At 42.1% G+C, this 23,865-nt stretch overlaps 1 protein-coding gene across 1 annotated transcript in view; it reads left to right on the top strand.

Annotated features, from left to right (window-relative positions):
• Positions 1 to 23,865, top strand: part of nfasca (neurofascin homolog (chicken) a) — a 100,139-nt gene that overhangs the window by 45,913 nt on the left and 30,361 nt on the right. Inside the window, exons 6-17 of the mRNA XM_030051833.1 lie at positions 4,221 to 4,417; positions 5,613 to 5,735; positions 9,259 to 9,429; positions 10,045 to 10,095; positions 14,132 to 14,243; positions 14,887 to 15,074; positions 16,123 to 16,254; positions 16,869 to 17,012; positions 19,373 to 19,484; positions 20,499 to 20,665; positions 21,120 to 21,267; positions 21,976 to 22,100. Of these exons, the coding sequence (XP_029907693.1) occupies positions 4,221 to 4,417; positions 5,613 to 5,735; positions 9,259 to 9,429; positions 10,045 to 10,095; positions 14,132 to 14,243; positions 14,887 to 15,074; positions 16,123 to 16,254; positions 16,869 to 17,012; positions 19,373 to 19,484; positions 20,499 to 20,665; positions 21,120 to 21,267; positions 21,976 to 22,100 (1,670 nt within the window). The remainder of the gene's footprint in view (positions 1 to 4,220; positions 4,418 to 5,612; positions 5,736 to 9,258; positions 9,430 to 10,044; positions 10,096 to 14,131; positions 14,244 to 14,886; positions 15,075 to 16,122; positions 16,255 to 16,868; positions 17,013 to 19,372; positions 19,485 to 20,498; positions 20,666 to 21,119; positions 21,268 to 21,975; positions 22,101 to 23,865) is intronic.

Here is a 23,865-nt window from a genome sequence, read left to right as displayed (position 1 = left end):
CATGACCATAGGTGAGGGTAGGAACGTAGATCGACTGGTAAATCAAGAGCTTCGCCTTTCGGCTCAGCTCCTTCTTCACCACGACGGACGGTACACCGACCGCATCACTGCAGAGGCTGCACCAATCCGCCTGTCGACCTCACGCTCCATCCTTCCCTCACTCGTGAACAAGACCCCAAGATACTAGGACTTCTCCACCAACCCGGAGAGGGCATGCCACCTTTTTCCGGTCGAGAACCATGGCCTCGGACTTGGAGGTGCTGATTCTCATCCCAGCCGCTTCACACTCGGCTGCGAACCGCCCCAGTGCCTGCTGAAGGTCCCGCTTCGAAGGAGCCAACAGGACAACATCATCTGCGAAAAGGAGCGATGAAATCCTGTGGCTCCCAAACAGGACTCCCTCCGGCCCCCGGCTGCACCTAGAAATTCTGTCCATAAAGATTATGAACAGAACCAGTGATAAAGGCCAGCCCTGCTGGAGTCCAACATGCACCGGGAACAGGGCCGACTTATTGCCGGCAATATGAACCAAGCTCCTGCTATGAAGAGCTATTTTTGGTTCCATAAGGCACCTTTATTTTTCCTTTAAGAAATGAGACTTAACTGCTGTTTCCAGGTCCCTTGTTGCTTCTCTCTTCTGTGGAGAACCATTACTGGTTCCTCATAGAACTGTTTTTTTTTTTTTATGGCTCCTGTAGGCACCTTTGACCAGTTAAGAACAATGGCTTATTTTTCTTGAAGGTTCTGAAGTCTGAGAAGTTCTTTAAGGAACCAGAAAACGTTGTCCCATGGCATCATCCTGAAAAACCATGATCGGTTCCATATTTTTTCCAGTGTTTCAAGTATTTTTCTGTGTGTGGACAGAGGTGAAACTCTCATCTCCACTTCTCAAAGCCCTTTGTTTGCTTGTTTATTTGGATGCTTACTTTCTTAGAGAAGGAAACCAGCAGCTGAACCTGAACCTGCTGCTAGGAAATTAAAAATGGAAATAAAAATCAATCACGACTCCCCACCAGAGACATTTAATAGACGTTTAATAAAGAGACACTAACAAGCTTTGACTCAGAGGAGCTGTAACGCTAAAGATGGCAGCTCTGTCAGCATCCACCAACCAAAGTTTTACAGTTTACGCAACCACAGAACTATGTTTATTAATACGTTTGCGTTAATTTAATAAGTTGTATTAATAGTCCTTCATACAGGTGTTAGCTCCCTCTTGTGGCGAGCATGCAGGACATGTTAAATTTGAAATTAAATTTTTTTTGTAAATATGTAATGTAAATGACTATCATGTATGTCAGCACATTAGATATAGATGGCTCCCCATTCAAAGAGAGAGGAGTCTTGTCTGTCATGAACCTGCTGGCCCGGGGGGGCGGAGCCAAGACGGCGCCCGAGGGAACCGACTTCTCTTAAAAAGGACTTTGTCTCCAACTCCAACACCCCTGTTTCTCCTCTGTCTTTCTGCTTCTCTGTCATTCAGCTTCACAGATCTTTGTCTCGCTTTCGCTCTTTTCTTCCTCTGCAAGGCTGGCTGCCAACGTGCACACACACACACACACACACACACACATACACACCTGCAAACACATGCAGGAATGTATTTGTATGTATGTACAAATGCACGACAAGCACAAATTCATCGGCATGGAAACACAGTCATGCACTTGGCATACATGCACATATACAAGTGGGGATACACACTCCCACACACATACACACACACACACACACACACAAACTGGGTCTCCTGTGGTTACATCACTGGGGGTCGGACCAGATTCGGACACTGGTCCCATTCAGCGCTACATTGTTTATTTGGAGACAGATTGGCTTTACATAAGACGCACACACACACACACATACACACATGCACATACTCACACACTCGCACACACACTCAGTCTCACAATAAGGCGCTCTCATACTCACTCTCCTCTCCCAGGACAGGCATTGTGTCAGAATAATGCGCCCAGTTGACTATTCATGCTCATGAAACATTCAGCGAAAGGGATCGTTCACTCACTCACTCCCAATCAGTCTCTCACCGCACCACACATGCCACACACACACACACACACACACACACACATGCACACACATACACACACAACTCTACAGCCTTCAGTCTCCAATAGTAGCTCATTGTCCCGCTCTGGGCTCTGCTGACAGGAACCGTCTTTTGTAAATCCGCCTCTTCACCAGAAATAGAGCGCGGTTATGTAAGCATGTTCGCCGTTCCTCAATAATCACAGAACCTTCTGGAGACCCAGCAGGCGGCGGGATTAAGCCCGTGCGGTGGATAATTTGATTCTGGTGTGGCCATCGCGTGCCAGTTCAATAACATCAGACGTCAGTCGAGTGACAGGCAGACAACGCTCCGATTTCCTGCCAGAGGAGACGGTCAAAGCGGACGTCCCGTCACGCCGTCATAACGCTTTTTGTTCCTTTGTTGCCTTCAAGGTCCTCCGTTAAGGTGCGGTCACATGACTGACGAGCACATTGGTCAACATACGTTTGAACATTTGTGCTACACAGGTGAAAGGCAAATTAAAACATGCACCTTTGTCACTGGGCTGACTTGGCCTTTTCCTCCTGATTAACACGTCACGTTCGGTGAACTTTCACCAGTGACATCATCGTGTTGAGTGACAGCAGAGCAAAGTGCTGCAGTTTTCCAACACTGTGGAGGAAAGTTTCATTTTAGCCTCACAGCCTCCTGCAGCACCTGTCCAGTGTCAGCGCTCAAATTAATATCATCCATGTATCAGCATCAGCTTGGTATCAGGGCTGCCCCCACCCAAAAAGAGTCCTTGCTGATTAGTAGCCATTAAATCAAGCCATTAGTCCACTAGTCATGTGAAATTCAGTTAAATATTTAAACATATTTATTTTTTGGAGCTGAGAACGAGTGTTATAAGTATGTCCTTCTTAACACTGTGCTACATTACAGAGAAATAACATTACAGATTCTAATGAGCCTTCAAAATATTGATTTAAATAATATATAACTTAATCGAAAATAATAAAAAAATATAAATTTTACAAGCACAAGCATGAAGTGAACCACCTTTGACAACAATAAAAGTGATAATGATGTTCCTACCTGATGTACAGTAGTCTAGTGTCTAGTTTCAAATTAAAAGCCCTCTTGTGTTTCATGCACAATCCAGCCATATACTAGACCAGGGTTTGACCTGTTAACCACACAACACGGCTCCCAAATGGAGTTTTTGTGTGTTTGTTTTATTTCTGCAACTAACCGACCAATGAAATCTTGGCGGATAACTTAAGCGCTATTTATACGTAATGTTAAGTACGTGTACGCAGGATGGCAGCCGTACGTATCCTGTGTTCATCTGGTCTATATTTAGTGCACATCTCCCGAAAGCTAACAGATGCATAAGGTGCAATACCACTGGAAAACTGTGGGGGCAGTGTGCTACCGGTGACGCTGTGCGAGGTGGAAACGGCACACAGCGAAGACGAATATTCACAACATGGCTCGAGATTTTGAAGAGAGGCGCCCACATCTGAATGATGTAACGCTGTATCACCACTGCACTGGGACACACACACACACACACACACACACACCGGGGCAGCTGACAGGAAATTGGCAGTGTTTTCAGTCTGAGGTTGGAAGGAATGGAAGACCAAACGCCATGGTTTTGTCAGAGCAAATAACAAAGTTAAAGAAAAACAAAGGAATGGGATGCAGCTGGTTATGTTGAGTTGTTTGTGGTTAAATTGTTTCATCAAACCTCAATTTAGACGTCAATTATGCAGTGAAGTGTGTGAGCGATGCTGCTTGATTAGCATCCATGTACGAACACACATACACATACAAAACAGCATTATGTCGAGCCATTTAGTATGAACTTATCAACTTTGGGTCGACCAGGTTTTGGGCTGGTCCTGTGTGTGCTGCTGAAAATTAAGCCGGCGGAGTCCTGGCAGATAATTGTCAAGTGACGACTGACAAACAGACAGATATTAAAATCCATTGAAAAGCCTTTCCATTTCAGTTTCAAATGTTAGCACGAGAGAAGCTGCGTCTAAGTAAAGGATTTTTTTTTTTTTGCATAGTGCATGAGAGAGGCTGACTGGTTTTGCATACAGCACCTACACAGAAACATCGACGTGTTAGTGGAAATGAAACACGGGTGAGCTCTCTGAGTGACTCTGTCCCATGTCCCGGTCTTGTTCCTGGGCTTCAGGTTCTCATGGCGGAGGAACGGGAAGTTCTTCAACATCGGGAAGGACCCGCGGGTGACGATGAGGAAGCGCTCGGGGACGCTGGAGATCGGTTTCCGCAGCGGAGGCCGGCCAGAGGACTACGAGGGCGAGTACCAGTGTTTTGCCACCAACGACTACGGCACGGCGCTGTCCAACAAGATCCTGCTGCGCGTGTCCAGTGAGCGCACACACACACACACACACACACACACACACACACAGTAAAGATGCGTTTCAAGATATTACATGTGAAATTTCATCATATGCAACAAGATTTGCCAAATAAATTAGATGACGAATAACAATGTAAGCATATTTCTGTATTTAAAGTGTATTTTCACTGTAACTGCACTATGATGTGGGATGTTAGTGGACGAGGTGCCTGAGACAAGATAATTAATCATATCGTCAGGACACCTTGCTTCATGTTGTTTATACTGTGGTCACTTATCAACAACAGACCTTTTTCACTGAGGCCATTTTGATGAAATAGCAGGGTAAACACTGACGGACTATTTTCAGACCTAAATGTACGGGAACGTTAATTAACATCATCAGTAACACCTGTGTTTACCCTGCTATTTCCTGTCAAAATGGCTGCTGTGGAAAGCTTTATTTAAAGATAGCGAGACTTGATTAATTGAGGAGGCTATATGCCCTGGGAAAAAATATTTTAAAAAATAAAAATAAATAAATAAAATAAAAAACTTCCAATCAGACTCATATCTGGAGCACGCTAGCACGTTTGTTTGGCTAAAAAAGGAATGTGCACACAGAAGCCAAGATAAGCACATTAGCATGTTATTACTTAGCCAAACTTTCCAAAAAAAAAAAAAAAAAAATTGCAATCACTTTTAAATAATTTTCCAACCTCCATTTAAACTATAACTTTACCCACGCCATCCCATCCATCTTTTTGATCTCACCCCGCTCCTCCCCAACAACCTGAATTCTTAGTTCTTAAACACATATAATTAGATCTTATATAATTATTATTTCCCCTCTTTTTGTATAATTTTGAAGGGATTTTTTTTTTTTTTTTTTTTTTTTTTTTTTTTTAAAGGCTACTGCTGTTAGCTTTACGTCTGCAGCTGGTTTGTGTAGCTGCTACTTTACTGTCATGGTTAGCTACAATATTATATATATTTTTATTTTTTTTATAATATTACTGATGTAAACCAGTGGGTTAAACCGTTACCAGTGTCCTGATATTGTCTTCACACACTGCCTCTAACCAATCAGATTCAAGTATTCTTGTGGCCATGGTGTAATTGTTGCATGGAAACACAGCTCACGTTATACCTCACCACTCCTCTTCCTCTTCCTCTTCCTCTTCCTCTTCCTCTTCCTCCTCCTCTTCCTCCGCTCCTCAGAGGCTCCGCTGTGGCCGAAGGAGGTGCTGGAGCCGGTCGTGGTGACTGAAGGTTCTCCTCTCGTTCTGCAGTGTAACCCTCCACCGGGCCTGCCACCTCCCTACACCTTCTGGATGAACAGCGGTGAGCACACACACACACACACACACACACACACACACACACACACACACACTAGACACACAATTTGAATTTTAAATCGCCTGTCTTTGTCCGCTCTTGGTCCACTTCCTGTCCTGTACTTGGGTCCAGTTCTGAGGTTCTGTCTCTTTGCTCGAGTATTTCCTTTCAGTGAAACTTTATACTTTCCCTGCACTACTATCTGCTTTTTACCGCACCACATTCATGTGAGAGCTTTGCAGGAGCTTTTCCATGCAAAACATCAACATGCTGCGTTGTCCGAGTGTAAACCAGCCAACAGGATGTGGAGCAGGGACAGCTACAACATGAAAATACTTCTTTCAGGTTAATGCAGCGATCATTTAACTCTGTGAAAGGAACCGCACAATGACCACGGTTACTGCTCACACCGAGAGCCCTGCTGGTGCTGAAAAGTGTGTGTTTTCAGCACCTGTCAGCTGTTTACATCCAGAGGTCAGTCAAGGACAAACACATTGTGTGTTCCCGGCTCCGACCTCCTTTCATTTTACTCTTTTATTTTGTCTTTTCTCTCGGTTTCTCCTCCTCAGCAGTTTGAAGGCTTCCTCACCTCTCTCCTTCACAGCACACCTCCTCCTCCACTGCTGCTGAGCCACGTAAACCTGTGTATGTGTGTGTGTGTGTGTGTGTGTGTGTGTGAGCAAACAGCTGAGAGGGCAGGTTGCAGGCGCAGAGGCCATTTTGCAGCGACAGAGAGAAACCACCTTCACGACCCAAACAAAACACCCACCTGAACACCGCATTAATCTTATTATTAATGCGGCACTGAGCGTGAAAGTCTTATTTTTTGTTGTTTGTGTCGTTTACGATGTGAAGTGCATGGTAACCCCATGACTTTGTAACCTCCTAACATGTTTAAATTTCATGATTTTAAAATGTAAGAAATTGGACCTCAGTGGTTCAACATGTTTTTTGGCTCAAATGTTGTTTTGGGGTTTTTACTTTATACTGAATGACTTGATGGATGAATATCTTTTTGCAGTTTGAATATTCGCAGCCAAAAAAAAAAAAAAAAAAAAAAAAAAAAATCCTCTTTGACAAGTTGTTTAGTGACATATTAAGAGTTAAAATCTTGTTTTCTTAAAAAACAAAAAAAAAAAAATTGGGCCAATTGAAGTTTTAAAGGCGCATTACACACAAATTTCAGACTGCATAAAGTGAAAACCATTTGGACTCAGCTGACAAAAGTCGATGGAATAAGCACAGAATTTATCAATTTATCAGCAAGTCAGGCAGATTTTTTTTTTTTTTTTTGTCAGTTGAGTCTAAATAGCCCTCACTTCAATCGACCTTCTCTAGTTTTATGCACTGAACCTTTAAGAGGGAGATTGGTGCAGCTGGCATGATTTTCAGCTCTCCAGCTGTCTGACGGGTGTTAGTCAGGCTTCTTCACGTTTTTTTTTTTTGCGTTGCTGGTTGATGAAGTTGTGAAGTGGGGGCTGAGAAAACTTGACAGCCTGGTGACGCCAAACAAGACACAAAAACAGCGACATCCACTCTGTTCGGCCATGACCTGCATGACGTTTCTGACCTCAACAGAAGTGATGTCGTAAAATAGCAAATACGTTAAATAGCAAATACAAATGAATTCAACTCACTGGATGTTGGCTGCTCCCCATTAACGCCACAGCACTAAACCGGCTTATTGATTTTGAGAGTGAAAATATCCTTTTTGATGGTGCGCCACGTCCAGACTGAAGGCCAAAACCCAGCCCAGCGTGGGCCGCGTCTTAAAAAGCCTCTCAATTAGATGTTTCTTACAATGAAGCTTATGTTTCTGCTGAGAGGTTCCCAACTGAATAGGCCCACAAGAGAAGTAAGAACAAAGTGTGACTGCAGAATTATATATTTTTTTCAAGTCAAAAGCATTTCTAACAAAGGCGTTGTCTTGTTAGAGTGTGTACATCCTGAAACCGTTTCTGTTCCTTTGGTCAGATCATTTCATTTGGATGAAACAGGGAAGGCACGTCGTCTCGTGTGAGTTCACAGCTGCAGGATCAACTGTTCATTTTCCTGCACCAGGATACACACTGCCACATTCCCGTCGTCCCGTGCCCGGCGTTAGTCTGAGCCGCAGATCCAGTCGAGTGTTGCCACGGGTGTTTTTTTTTTTTTTTGTCCGTCTTCATCTTTAAGGTGAACGCGTCGCCTGCAGCACACTGCCATTTAGATCAACTCAATTAACTCGGACTAATTAACAAATTAATTGACGCAGGCTGCTCTCTGTCTCTCTCACCTTATATGAACTCACACACACACTCACACACACACACATGAACAGCGGCAGAGCATCATGTCTGCATGACACACACACAGACACACACACACACACACACGCCAAGACAGCATCAGGCCCGGCTGCTGATTGGTCCTCAGGCATCGACTTGACGACCATACTGCACCCATCATTCGCTTGACACCGCGATTACACAGTGTGTGTGTGTGTGTGTGTGTGTGTGTGTGTAGGCGCATGCACGGAGTCAGAGTTAGCCTATAGCAACTGTATGATGACACATGGCGAGGGTTAATGGAGCTAACTGTAGCATAAAGTGATGGAAGAGACGTGGAAGTGGGTCACATGTGAGAGTATCTGCTGCAAAGACACTGTAAAAAAAAAAAAAATGCAGTTTAAAGTCGTTTTCTTGATCCCAGTGGTCGGCTCTGCCTTGTTGCTGCCTTGATTCAACATATTTATACTTCACTGAAAGTCAAGGGAAGCTAGAAACTGAGAATGGAAACAATTGGGAAAATATTTCTCTCCTGGAAATCAGCTCCCATGTTGTTCCGTGGAAAGCGGATGTCAGGAGTCCAGATGTGGCATTAGCTATCCAGCATTTGTCCTGGGATTCCACCCACCCACTTGCTGTAGGCTAAAGGTTGATGTACTCACGACACCGCAGAAAAACGCAGTCATTAAAAAACGCTTTCTTGTAGAAATCCTTAAAAGGCCAGAGAAAGGAAAGACAGCAGAGTGGTGAAACTGAGATGTAGCGAAACACAAAATCAGTCACATGGATCGGTGAGGAAATGATCAGATCCCGATCAAAAACAGCACAGAAATTTAGTTTTTAGTTTAGTTTTAGTCATGTTTATTTCGAATATGTCCATAAAACACAATTCTGCAATTTAAATCATAGAAAAAAAAACTGCCAAAAAAAAAGACATACAAAATGAATAACAGATTCAAATAGCAAAAAAGAAAAAAGAAAAAAAAAAAAAAAAAATCAAGAACACAAAAACAGCACAGAAATGAAGCCGGTCCGCTCACTGAGAAACACAGGCAGGTGTGCACAGAGCTGCTGACCTCAGCGTGGCCAGGTGAGGGTTAAACCACCTGAAAGTGGAGGATAATGGCACTAAATGACATTAAAAATAGTGGCAGCAGAAAATGAAAGGCAGTAATAGGAGATAGCACTTGTAATATAATTTATTGACCCTCTCTCTCTCTCTCTCTCTCTCTCTCTCTCTCTCTCTCCCTCTCTCTCAGTCATGTCTCCCATCCCTCAGGACAAGCGCGTGTCCATGGGTCTGAACGGAGACCTGTACTTCTCCAACGTTTTGGTCCAGGACGCTCAGACCGACTACAGCTGCAACGCCCGCTTCCTCTTCACACACACCATCCAGCAGAAGAACCCCTTCTCACTCAAAGTGTTGACCAGTGAGTGCACACACACATTTGCACACACATGCACACACACTAATTAGTGTTCACATATTACAGCCTGTGAAACAATAGAAAAAAGTAAAGGTTAGTGATCCTGTAGCAAGAATATTCATTTTATTCTTATTGTTATTATTAAATTTTACTATAGGAATATTATAAGAATTCTACAGGGACATGATAATAGAGAAAAATGCCTTTATATTCAATAAGGGTTCTGTAAAATTGCTATCGAGTGCCAAACACACATTTCATGTCCCTGTGGGAATATTATGGCGATTTTCCTTCTTTCAGTAAATCTCTGTATGAGATCACATGTCTGTTTGTCTCTCTGTGTTTGGCCTCAGCTCTTTTGAAACATGTCCTATCGCCATCTAGAGGTGATGTGACCACATGACATGACATCATGGCTGCTCCCGTGACATTTCTCCAGGTTGATGCACAAACAAGAAGAAACTGTGTTTGATATGAAAATGATCCGGTTTGTTTCCTCTGTCGACAGCGCTGAACACACTGCCAGCTGCTCTCAGTGTGTGGGAGCGGACATATGTTGTACATGCATATATATATATATACACCTATATATGTGTGTGTGTGTGCCTGTGTTTTCAGACGAGCCGTATAACGACACTCTCTCTTACAACGCCTCTGACCCGTACGGCGGTGAGTGAGTCACTTCCTGTCCGGGCAGCGCCGTGCCGCAGTAACACGACTCGCCCGCTAACCCGCTCACCTCTGAGACTAAAGTCTAACCCTCACCAGCTAACCCCGACGTCCAACTCACCTCCACCTGAAACAGCTGATCTGTGTCTCTGACAGCTCGTATCGATGTTTTAACTGTGGATCACTGACGCTCTGCCTCCATGTTCACCTCATCCAGTTTCTTCCAAAAAAAAAAAAGAAAAAGAAAAAGTAGATTTTCAGTGTAAAATATTTTCTTATCAGTGGGGCTTTGACTTTTTTACTTAACAGAAACTCAATTCAGGTCATTAGTTGGTGATTTGATTTGACTCATAAATGAATCAAATCAATTCCATTCAAGTTTGTCCAGCGCAGTAGGATTTGATTCGTTCTGTAACGTACGACAATGTTTTTCCCTCTGAAAAGTGAAAAAAACAACAACAAAAGACGTGACTTCAACAGTATTTATTCTTAAAAAAAAAAAAAAAAAAAAAAAGTTACAACTCTTTCAACATTCAACATTCAGTCTTTTTTTAAGAATCCTGACTGATCTGATTCTGTGCATTTCATATGGATTCAAGGCTCAAATTCAAAGGGAACACGGCCCAATGCTAATTATTAATAATCATAAGAAGTGTGTTTCTATACTCTATATTATGAAAGTGTTTGCTGTAAGTTTAAATCACAATTAATAATAAAAACATAATGTTAAAGAATTGTAGTGGGAAAAAAATCGTCCTGCAGACTCACAGTTTTCAGTTTTTGGTTCAAAATCATTAAACTGTAATAAATAAACAGATTTAATTAAAGGTCTGAGGTCTTATATTCATGAGGACGGTCGGTGGAGCTCATAGCTGCAGGGTTTAGGACGGAGGCAGCGTTTGTCCTGCTGGGCCGCCCCCCCAGGGGAGGCCGGCCCAGGGGCTGATGGGATACGTCCCTGTGGGAGCCCGGCCCAGGGGCTGATGGGATACGTCCCTGTGGGAGCCCGGCCCAGGGGCTGATGGGATACGTCCCTGCGGGAGACGACAGCAGAGGAGGATCAGACTGAGGATGAATATTCAGCCTGTCTGATCATTAACCGCATGCACACTCTGCTCTGTGTGTGTGTGTGTGTGTGTGTGTGTGTGTGTGTATGTGTGTGACTAACTGAGGGAGCAGTAAGACAGCTGTCATCATGCGACACACACACACACACAAACATAAACACAAACACACATAATCTTGCACACATTCTACTTTGCGTATAATCTCTCCCTCAGAAGCAAAAGCCACTTTTTCATTTGTTTGGTGGTGTGTGTGTGTGTTTGTATGTGTGTGTGTGTGTGTGTGTGTGTGTGTGTGTTTGTGATTGGGGTTCTGGGGGGTCCGTCTGGCTGCAATGCATCCTGGGAAGCCGTGCCAGCGTCATCAGCTGGTTGTTTCCAGGGTGTTGATGGCATCACTGCAGCTGTGATGTGTGAGGTCAGATGGTCTGTGGCAGTGATGGTGGTTTATCTTCATCTTCCTCCTCCTCCTCTTCTTCTTCTTCTTCTTCTTCTTCCTCCTCCTCTCCTCGGTGTCACTGGCAGTAGACACTCCTGTCCATCTGGAGATGCTAACCGCTAACAGATGCTTTAATCCCGTACAGATCTGCATCACAAAAGGATGCTAATGCTAATTTCACCCAGCAGCGCTTCTCAGCAGGCTAACCCCTCACACACACACTCACACACTCTCTCTCTCACACACACTCACACACCCTGCCCCACAGTGTTAACAGTATTATGTTGGGACTGGTGGGATTATTGGGATTGGATCAAACTGGAAAAGTGCAGTCTGCAGCTGTTCACATCAGAGCTGTTTGGGGAAGAAAAAAAAAAAAAAAACAGCCTGCAAACTGCTGACAAATAACTAAAAATCTGTTTTATTATGTAAGAGTCTGATGACATACACTGTGATTCATGCTGTGCATTAAATATCATGCAGATTGGCTGCAGCCTGTTCAGGTGATAATCTCTAAATTCTGCTGAATAACAGGAGAGTTCAGCGCTCCGTTCATTTCAGTGCAACTGAAATATACAAACAGTCAAAGTGGATTCAGTTTGATCAAACTCCAACATGTTAACAAAACCAGATTAGCAAATTATTTAGTCTCATCTTCATGTTAGTGTTGGGAACAAGTGGCTTTATTTGATGTTTTACTTTATTTGAAGAAAAATTAGATTTCTCCCCTGAAGATGAGACTGAATGACTTGGTAACATGGATTTTTTTAAAATTTTATTTATTTATTTATTTATTTTTTAAGTGCACAGTTTCTGTTCAAAGGTAAGTCCCCGGTCATATAAATAATGCTGATGCTGATTTCGCCGAACTGTCCCTTTAAATGTAAAGTCAGAGCACTGCTGTAATTTTTATTCTAGAATATTTTTTATTGTTGTCTTTTGTTTTTATTTTATTTTTTTGGTAACACTTTACAATAACAGTACAGCAATTAATGTTAGTTAATGCCGTAATGGTTAATTAACTGTTAGTTAATGATTATTATGGCATTTACTAATGTTAATAATATCTACAATAACCCTTAAATAACATATAAATTAATACCTTAGCATGAACAGCATTAGTACATGATTCTTAGACACATTAGTTAACAGGTAGTTAACTGTTACTTAATGTTCATTACCTGTTATTAATGTTATTAATAAATGTTTATTACTGTTTCACATCTCATATCTCTTTTTCTAAGGTTAGCCCTTATTGTATATTTTAGTTTTTAGTCTTTATAGTCTTTATTGTATATATTTAGCCTTTATTCTTTTTTATTTAACTTTATTGTATGTTCTACTGTTGCTGCTGGAACACCAGAATTTCCCTAGTTGGGATCAATAAAGTCTATCTATCTATCTATCTGTTACTTAATGTTTATTACCTGTTACTTAATGTTTATTATCTGTTACTTAATGTTTATTACGGCATTAACTAACGTTAATTGTTGTACTCTTATTGTCAAGTGTTACCTTTTTTTTTTATGTTCTTTTCATTTCGCAATGTGAATGTGTTTGTATGAAAGGTGCAGTTTAAATGAAGTTGAGGTGAGGTGAGCTAGCGTGCTAACATTAGCCTCCAGCATTAATTTGGAAGGAGCAGGCGATGAGCTCAACACACTGCCGACTGCTTTCATTTAATCACGATCACGTATTCAGCATGCAGCCGTAGTGTAACAAAAAAGTGAAACCGCCCTTTAACGCCCTAACACAGTGCAGCTCCCAGAGCCAGAGAAGCTTCTGGAAAGGCTCGGGCGTTTTGCTGTGAGTGTGCGGCCGAGGGGCCTGCGGCTCCGGCTGTCGGCCTGATCCGGTTAGCAGACACAGAGCAGGGACTCTCAAATCTCTGCCATCTCTGAGCGCGTGTCATGTGGCGTCTCAGGCCCAGTCAGAGCAGGATGGATGACCTTGATGTTGTTTGGCGTCTCATGAGGCCCCGGCCTGAGGGGGCTGGGGGGGCGGGGGGGCGGCAGCCGGACGCTTTAACCTCCCGACAGAGAGCTGAGGGAACAGAGCCACCGGGAAACCACACTAACACATTTATACTGCAGACATTTACCGCCTCCTAGGACGTGAGTCATGCCAAGAAAACACACTGTTTGCTGCAACACATATCGATTTTCACAAAGTTTGGCCTCATCGTCAGACTTAAAATCTTGTTTTTCTTCAAACAAGGTAAAGAAATCTGCCGCTGGGATTAGATTATCCTCCTTCTGTCCGAGGCTAATCAGCTGGTTCCCAGAATTTTCTTGAATCCAGCGTCATTTTTCTTCTCTCCCAGCGGGCTGATCGGAGTTGTTCTGCCTTCTTTCAACAGATTTATGCTTGTTCCCAGAAATATTCCAGAAACAAATGGGATTATCTCATCCCACTTCAGGGTCAGGTCAAGGTGAAGGCTAGGATAAGTCTCTAAGAAATGAATGTAAGTCAATGTAATGTCCTAATGACTGTGTGTGTGTGTGTGTGTGTGTGTGTGTGTTCTCATGGCCAGGTCGTAAGGTAGCAGAAACGGCGCCGTCCTTCCTCTCTCCGTCGGGCAGCGAGAGCTTCAAGATGGTGCTGCGAGGGGACAAGCTGCTGCTGGAGTGTATCGCTGCTGGACTGTGAGCTCACACACACACACACACACACACACACACACATACAGGGTTGTATTAACACACATGACTTAAAGATAGGATGTAATTTTATTAAAAGAAAAAGTTGAGCGTTTCTGCAGCAAGTTGCAAAGCGACACAGCAAAGAAACACTGAAGTTAACCTAAAGAGTAAACATAAAGCTGTTTACAAGAATGGAGCATATTGAATGTATGAAGATGAAGTATGAAAACAGTATTTCAAAGTAACTGTAAAGTAACAACAGGAGAGCAAAGAATGAGTGACAGTTTATTGCAATCTGCAAAACTTAAAGAGAAAGAGCAATATGAGAGCATCAGCAGAACATTTATAAAACATAACATGACTGACTCCTCTCACAGTACAGTAGACTTTACTGATAAACTAAGAAGAGGTGAATAAATGGACAGAACAAGGTATCTATTGGTAGATCAATAGAAAATAAGGGGGAAAAGAATAAATTAGAAAAATAAAAAATTAAATACGATAAGAATGGTTTATTTTTCTTTATATGTGATTTATCCTTTGGTTGTCCCTTTTGTTCTAGTATGTGTTCTAGTATTTTGATCTCCCTCTCTCCCTCTCTCTCCCTCTCTCTCTCTCTCTCTCCCTCCCTCTCTCTCTCTCTCAGTCCGACTCCCGGCATCAAGTGGTTTAAGAAGGGCGGCGAGCTGCCGGGCCACAATAAGGTGAAGTTTGAGAACTTCAACAAGACGCTGCGGATCGTCAGCGTGTCGGAGGAGGACGCCGGCCAGTACATCTGCATGGCCAGCAACCACCTGGGCAGCATCCGCCACTCCATCTCCGTCCAGGTCAAAGGTGAGCGGGGGGGGCACACGCAAACACGGCATCACACTCAGCGTTAATGTTAAGAAAGAAAAATAAATAAATGTGGTATGGGGGCTTTATACGCGAAATTATACAAAATGCAAGGCGGAGAATCCAAAACACACAGGAGCACAGACACAAGAGGCAACAACAAAAACAACAAAAATCAGGATATATTCTCCTATAGTTTATTGCAGTTTTGTTAGAACTCTATTTTTTTGATTAAATCATGAATAAACAAAACAAAGGAAGTGTTGTTATATTTCCACTTGCAGCAATGAATATATTTACCTATAAGAATAATTCCATTAATAAAATCAGAAGCTGAAGCGCCTAGATTATCTATATAAAAAATATATGAAGTGTCAAAATTGGTCATATTGTCAATTTTAAGTGATAGTCAGTTTTTAATATCTCACCAAAATTCCCACAAATTCACTGAATAGAATAGAATAGAACTCCTACAGAGCACTTTACAAAATCCATATTACAAAGTGCTTCGCAAAGGCAGCAAAAAAATAAAATAAAATAAAATAAAATAAAATAAAATAAAATAAAATAAAATAAAATAAATAAGTCAAAAAGTCATCAGGTTTAAAAACACCATTTGGAGTATAGAAAATAATAAAAGACAGCTCAAAGTAAATTAAAACTCGGGAAAATTATCAGGAAAATTCAAAATCAGGAACGCACTCTCTGATAAAAGTTTGTTTTAAGGAGGAACTTATCTTTCCTGCAAACGCTCCGTCCCCTGTAGTTTTCAGTCGGGACGCTGGGACAGAAAAATAATCTCAAAGACCGGATCCACATTTTGAGGATGCAGCCGAGTTCCGGCTCGATCCACATCCGGACGCTGGAAGTGAAGCAGTCAAATGAACGGAGCAGTTAAACGTCACTGAAATAAATGGGTTTATTTTTTTTGCGTGCTGATTTTTGTTTTTCTCCGCTGGCCGTGTGTGTCAAGGTGCTGCTCTGTGCTACGTTTCCTCAGCAGGTCACGCTGATTTTTGGCTAATCTAACCTTCCTCATGTCCCACAGCGGCTCCCTATTGGCTGGACAAACCGACCAATCTGGTTCTGGCTCCGGACGAGAACGGGCGCCTGGTGTGCCGCGCCAACGGGAACCCCAAACCTCAGATCCAGTGGCTGATGAACGGAGAGCCCATTGAGAGTGAGTCACACACTCCTGCTCCACATCTGCACACACACACTTTTAAACCCTGAAGCTTCCCAGCATCCCGCGGGGTTTCACTCCTCCAGTCTTTGGACTGTGTGAACGTTTTGCAGAGTTGGGATTATCTCAGCAAAGGTAAAAACTCTGCCATTTCAAACCAGTTCAAATTAAAGGGAGGAAGTGCATTTTTGGATTTAGTGATTATCCTACCTCATTCCTCTATGAAAGCTGTTTTCTGCTACCAAATGAATAAAGTTCCTCTCCTCTCTCCTTTGCTGTGACGCAGCATTTAACACTTATTTATCACATGCACTGCAAAAACCTGCATGTTACCAAGTCATCCAGTCTCATCTTCAGTGCTGAAATCATGTTATTCTCCCAACAAGGTAAAAAATCTGCCAACAGGATGAGATAATCCCACTTGTTCCCAGTGCAGTTTCACTTAATTCACTTAATTCGAGAAAATTCTGGGAAACAAGAAACATTGGAAATAAGTTTGGCAGAGGCAGATTTGTAGAAAAACAGGATTTGAAGGTGAGCCTGGAACTTGTTAACACAGACAGTTTTAGAGTCCAGTCTGTAAACGTCACTTCTTCCCTCGTCTGTCTCAGGCTCCGTGCCGAACCCCAGCCGGCAGATTGTGGGCGACACCATCATCTTCCGCTCGGTGCAGATGGGGAGCAGCGCCGTCTACCAGTGCAACGCCTCCAACCAGCACGGATACCTGCTGGCCAACGCCTTCGTCAGCATCCTGGGTGAGGGGGGGGAGAGAGGGAGCGGTGGGGGGGTCGGGGGTCACAGTGAGTCTGCTAAAAGAACAACAGAAACATAAAAAAGTGAAGATAAGATCCTAAAGAGGTGCCATAATTGCCAAGGAAACACATGACAAAGTGTACAGAAAATGTAAAAAGTTCTATAAACTGAATGATAAGAGAGAATGAGAGGCAGCAACAACTCTGAATGTGTATTTACAACAAACAGTTTACAGCAAACATATATACACACACATGCACATGTTCATACATACACTTACACACATGTTAAGTACTACAGCAATCTGCGTACAGAGACAAATCATTGCTGCACCTGACCAAATTAAATACGAAAATTTATGAGAAAAAAACTTGGATATTCTCTGAGATTAAAGTGGCAAATTTACGAGAAAAAACTCACAAATTTATGAGAAAAAAAAAAAAAAACGTTCTTTATAATTCTAAGATTATAAAGTCACAAATTTGCAAGAAAATCATCCAGTGGGATTCAGTCAGAAGGAAATCCTGGTGAGACACACAGAATCACAATCTTCTCCTCAGCATCTGGACTTGGAGGAGACGTTGCTGTGACTCGAGCCGATTCAGAGGGAAACAATCTTGTGATTCTGGGCTAAAATCAGCAGGATTTCCTTCTTAGTAAATCCCACTGCCAGGCAGAGTTTGGTCTGATACACGGCGAGCGGCAGCGTCTGCAGTGTGAGGCTGATCCAACCTCACAGAGTCAACACATGAGGCTCCTCTGAAAGTATGAGAAAGAGTAAGATAAGCATAAGAAGAGGTGTTTTTCCGAGTTTTTTTCTGGGAATACTACCCCCTTCCACCGACTCCATAATACATTTTTCCCTACAGAGGCCCTAGCACACCATCATAATAACTCAGTATCCCAAATTTTCTTCTTTTTTCTTTCTTATATATATTATATATATACTGTTTATATTTATATAGGTTGTTTATATATTTCTTTATATTTATTATATATATGTATATGTATATATATATATATGTATATGTATGTATATGTATATACATACTTTTTTTATACTTTATATTTATATAGGCTGCTTATACAGGGTGACCCAAAAAAACGGGAACTTTTTAACAATCCAATAAAACCAAGAGTGATGGAAGAAAAATATTTTATTCATAGTAATTGAAACCTGAAAACATGCCATTTAAGAAACAATGATGGAATTTTCATTTTTTAAAAATTGTGCTGCCACTTGCTCATGTCTGCCAATACGCACTTCAAAAATTCCCGTTTTTTTGGGTCGCCCTGTATTTATCCATATATACTGTTTATAGTGATACATACTGTTTATACTTAAACATAGTGTTTATATTCATATATACTGTTTATACTTATATATCTTATTTTTTATATTTACACTTCTTCTTTTACCTTGCTTTATTTATTTATTTAGACTTATACCGGGACCTGAGTCCTAATTTCGTACCACTAACATGTAAATGTGAGCTGGTATCACAATAAAGTTCCTTGAATCCTTTTCTCTCTTTTTTTTAAAATTGAACACATTAACGTTATAACACGAACAGCACAAAATGACACCACAACGCCGAGGGGGTTGTGAACATCCGAGAGAAATAATAGTAACTCAAACAAATTCTCTACAAAGGACGCCCCTTTAAAGTTTCAGGGCTTTAAAGTTCTTTAACACTGACGATCACAGACGGTGAGAAGATCCCCGCCCCTGAGAAGAGTGAAAATCCTGACAGAATAATGCATCCATCTTTGTCATCTGTTTTTTTGGGAGAGTATAAAGGGTGAAGTTTAGATATTAAAATGCTGACGCCGCTGGAGGCCCCAGTGCTGCCAACCCTCCTCGGTCTCAGTTTATCAGATTCAGCTTCCTTATATTAGTATTCGATATAGAAAATTCTGCCAAGCAACGCAGCATTGTCCGGTGAGGTATTTTGGCATCTTGAAACCCTCAAATAATATTTACGGGGGGATAGAGGTGAAAGGATTGCTTGTTCAGATGATCAGTCTGCCGCGTGCTGCCAAAAAAAAAAAATGTGGACAATACCAGAATAAATGCAGGATGTGCTCCTCCTCACTGGCACAAAATCTACCTCATCAGTAATTTCTTACAAACATATTTTAACTGGAAAGCCCATACATAAGCAGAGGAAGATGGACAGTGTATAGGCCTAAAAAAAAAAAAACTTTAACCACAGAAGAGGAGTGTCACATTTTTTCCAAAATGTTTGAAAATGATACGGATGTTTAGAGATGATACATATCAGAGTCGACTTGACGTTTTGCCTGTTTCTCTCTCTTTCTCTCTCTCTCTCTCTCTCTCTGTCTCTCTCTCTGGCTGCAGACTTGCCTCCCAGGATGCTCGGCCCCAAAAACCAGAAGATCAAAGTGATCGAGAACAACCGCACCTTCCTGGACTGTCCCTTCTTTGGCTCGCCGCTGCCCGTGCTGCGCTGGTGAGAAAAGGCTAAAGAAGGAAAAAACAGAAACAAAAAGACGCGTTTCCATACCGAGCAATGAGCGGAAAAAAAATCACAGAATCAAGAAATAAGGGTTACTCCTCCATGAGAAATCAGAGCTGCTGCAGTCTGAGACGATGCTGTGTGACACATAACATGTTTATTGAGTAATTGTTCGATTCTGCACAGATTGTCAATGGCAGTGGTTCTCAAATTTTTTCAATAATTTACCCAATTTCAAATATTTTTGACCTGACCAGTGCAAAAAAAAAAAAAAGTCTTCGCTCAACGAAACCACAAACACACATAATTATAGCATCAGCTAATTATTTTAGGAATTATGTCGACTATGAGTGATCTTTTGTAAACATTAAAAAAAAAAAAAAAATCTTGCACACTCCCTGCAGTACTCCAGCGTACCACTAGGGGCATACGCACCCCCATTGAGAACCACAGATCTATGAAACATAAGGAGACATTTTCAGCTCAAAGAGGATGGTTTATTATTTAGTGCTGAAACAATCAGAAATGATGAACGGGAAATTCATTTATAATAATTACAGTAATCGCTTAATTGTTTTAGACATTTATCCAATAAAAAGAAGCCAACCACTGCCTGATGTCAGCTTCACTAAGATGATTGTCTTCTTTCCCTGCATTTCCTGTGATTATGAAATTAATAGTTTTCTCTACAGTTTCAGAGATTTTACAGCCGGCCAAGACAGGGATTCAATTTGAAGCCTTACCTGCATGCAGTTTTTTCTATTTTGCCATGAAAAGAGTCAAAGTTAAAGATAAAGCAGAAGTTTAAATCCAAAAACATCAGACTGAAAAACCTGTTCAAAATAAAAATGAATAGAAACAGCAAGTTTATTACAGAAAGAATACAACAAAAACAGAATGGAAAAGAAGAAGAAAACAAAACCAAAAGCTACAAAAGCAGGAAACAACAACAACATGGACCAATCTGTCTCTCGGTCCGGTGTTTTAGCGCCCGCTGTGCTGTTGCAGGTTTAAGAACGGGCAGGGCAGCGGCCTGGACGGCGGCCAGTACCGCCTCCACATCAACGGCACGCTGGAGATCAGACGGGCGCGGGACGAGGACCAGGGCACCTACACCTGCGTGGCCAGCAACATCCTGGGCATGGCGGAAAACCAGGTCCACCTGGAGGTCAAAGGTCAGTGTGATGTAAAGAAAAAAAACAAACAAACAAAAAGCACGTTAATAACTCACTCAGTGTCGTCTTCAGGGTTCAAATTTTGGATTGGTTTGGTTTGTTACACATGGAAGACACTTTATTAAAGATACAAAATGAAATTAGCAGGGAAATGTGAAGGAGAGCTGCCCAAAAACCCTCAAGGGGCTTGAAAAGTGACTTTCTCCAGGCAGAATATGACTGGAAGTGAGTCTGCACTCTCAGTGTGAGTCACACCAGTCATTTAGAAAAAGGAAATGAAAAAGGAAAAGACACATAATATATAGCATAGCACTTTGACAACAACGCACACCATTACATACCAGGCTGTTACACAAGTATAATGAATTGAGTCATGGTCATAATACACACATACACATGCACACACACATCAGGAACACACACTCATAATGAATGTCTCCTGGCTGTGCCTCAGACCCGACCCGTATCATCCGAGCGCCGGAGCACCAGGCGGTCCGCCGAGGCTCCACGGCTCGCTTCGACTGCAAGGTGACGTCGGACCCCAGCCTGGCGGTGACGGTCACCTGGATGAAGGACGACAAGCCGCTCGCCCTGGGCTGGAGGTAACGTCCGAAACTGATGAATAACATCAAAATAAAAAAGAATCCTTTTCTTTTTCTCTTTTTTTTTCTTCTTGTCTTCCAGAGCAAACACAGACGATGCTGTGTTTGCTCTGGCAGCTTCTGGCAAACATAAATCCATGAAAAAATAAAAATAAAATGTCTTGGAATGAATAAATAAATTAATAAATAAATGTATGATGGCGGTCTATAGCCACTGTAGGGAGAAAATAAACGTATGGAGCCGGTGGAGGGGGGAAATGTTCAGACAGAAAAAAAAAACTTCCAAGAATTTCCAAGATTAAATTCGTAAATGTACAAGGAAAAAAAACTCAGATATTCTCTGAGATTAATGTGGTAAATTTACAAATATAAAATCTCAAATTTATGAGAAAAAAACTGTGAAATTCTGAAGTTATAAAGTCACATTTTTTTTTAATCTTAAATTTATGACAAAAGAAACTTGAAAATTCTGAGATTAGAAAGTCTCAAATTTACAAGAAATGCATTGTAGCCGTGTCTGGGCTAAAATGCATGTATATTTGTGTATTTAAGTATACACACACTCATGCACACACACACACACACACACACACACACACTTGGAGTCCACAACATGGAAAAATTTGGAAAGCTCCGATATAGATAGTATGTATCACTCAGTTTGACTGTGTGTGTGTGTATGTGTGTGTGTGTGTGTGTGTGTGCCAGGTTTAAGAAGGACGAGGAGTTTCTTTACATCCACAACGTGAACGAGGGCGACGAGGGAACGTACACCTGCGTCGTCGCGTCCGAGATCGACGAGGACTCCTCCCCCGCCCGCCTCACCGTGCTAGGTACACACACACACACACACACACACCTGAAAATTAATGCATGTTTATGCTGAAACAGTTACTCAATGAATTCACCAGTCGAGCACCGACACAACAAATCCATCATTTTTAGTCATTTTTCAAGTGAAAACACCAAACATTTGGTTCCAGCTTCACAGTTGCTTTTCTCCATTTAACATTTCAAAGTTATATTTATTCACTGACTTATTTGTTGTTTTTCTGGCAGCTTGTGAGACTAAAGATCCAAGTGATTGTCAGTGTTTTGAAAGAGGCAGCCTATTTTACCGCTGGAAAGATGCTCTGTTCATAAAACCCGGATGGGCGCTCATATTTTTGAAAACTGGTGCCACATAACGAGAGAAAAGACAGAAAAGGAGCTGGAGGAAGTTCACTAAAACCTTTCAGTTGCAGCGACGTGGACTTGCGATGGACTGGGAGAGGAAACGGGGTGCTCTGTCCTGTGGAGGCGGGCGTACGAAAAAACAAAAAGTACAATCTGTGGCCCTAGAGCCGCCAAAAATCCACAAAACACAATCATTTCCCCCAGAAGATGTAGCCTTTTGTAATTTTTTGGTATTCATGTTTGAGGGAGTGGAGAGGAGAGCAGAGGAGGGGCTGCGCTCTGACAAGACACACATCTCTAAAGAGAGCGTGAAGGCTGCTTTTTTTTTTGTTTGTTTGTTTGTTTACTTGTTTGTTTTTTTTTTGTCTCCGGACTCACATCTAACAGCATTTCTTCACTAATCCTGTTTCAGATGTAAACGGTGCATGTGTTTCCTCCTCTGGTCACACTCTGCTGCATGGACAAACTGTCGCTGTGTAGAGTAACACTAATGTCACCACTGCTGCTGGGACGTGTGTGTGTGTGTGTGTGTGTGTGTGTGTGTGTGTGTGTGTGTGTGAGTGTGCATGTGTCCCTGCGTTCCAATACCCATACTACCATACTATTTAGTAGGCAAAAAAAAACAATGAGTATGTCCCAATACACAGTATGTCAGATGCAGTATGCCAAGAGTACCAGGATGTTCTACTACATCCGGTCAGATTTCACAGTATGCATGTCAGCATGCTTCTCTGGCCATTCTGACCCACAATCCTTTGCGCAGCAGACGTCACGTCGCACTAACTGAGCTGCGTGTACAAGCACGGAAGTACACAACTTACACAAATAATGCTTTGATCTTGAATCATTTTTCTGTCCAAAGTTTCTCCTCATTATTCGGGAGCTTTTTCCTAAAGTGCTCACCGCCTAACACTTCCAGGGTCACCGTTCAGCAGCTTATTCAGCAGAGCCAAGCCTCCAGGAACAGCGCCGCACGTCGAAGCCAATTTTACCTAGTGGCCAAACGTGGAACTGCAGCATCACGTGATGCACTGAGGCCCAAAAAGCATTTTTCTCATAGACAATAACAGGAAAAGAAGCAGCTATAAAATTTTTTTGAGTGTCACAGCTCCAACGAAGCAACTCGTTTCACCAGCAGAATTTGATCCATTCAGTCCGATTACGTCTGGAAAGTCCAGAAGAGCCACACGATTCAATTATTTTACTCCCGTTCTAGTTCGCCTCTTCCTTCCACTTCCGGTTTCTTCTCGAATCCGAATAACGAATCCAAAGTTGTTTTTTTTTTAAAAGCCTGAATCTGAACCTGAATACAAACAGTGTGATGGCTGTACACCCCTAATGCATACGCATGCATACTGCATACTACACTGCATACTTTGTACGGGCAGCTGCAGTACATACTAAAAGTAAAAAGTAGAAGTA

Source organism: Myripristis murdjan, chromosome 5 (assembly GCF_902150065.1).
Source record: "Myripristis murdjan chromosome 5, fMyrMur1.1, whole genome shotgun sequence".
NCBI lineage: Eukaryota > Metazoa > Chordata > Actinopteri > Holocentriformes > Holocentridae > Myripristis > Myripristis murdjan.
The sequence above is the reverse complement of the archived record's forward strand: the minus strand, read 5'-3'. Positions and strand labels throughout refer to the sequence as shown.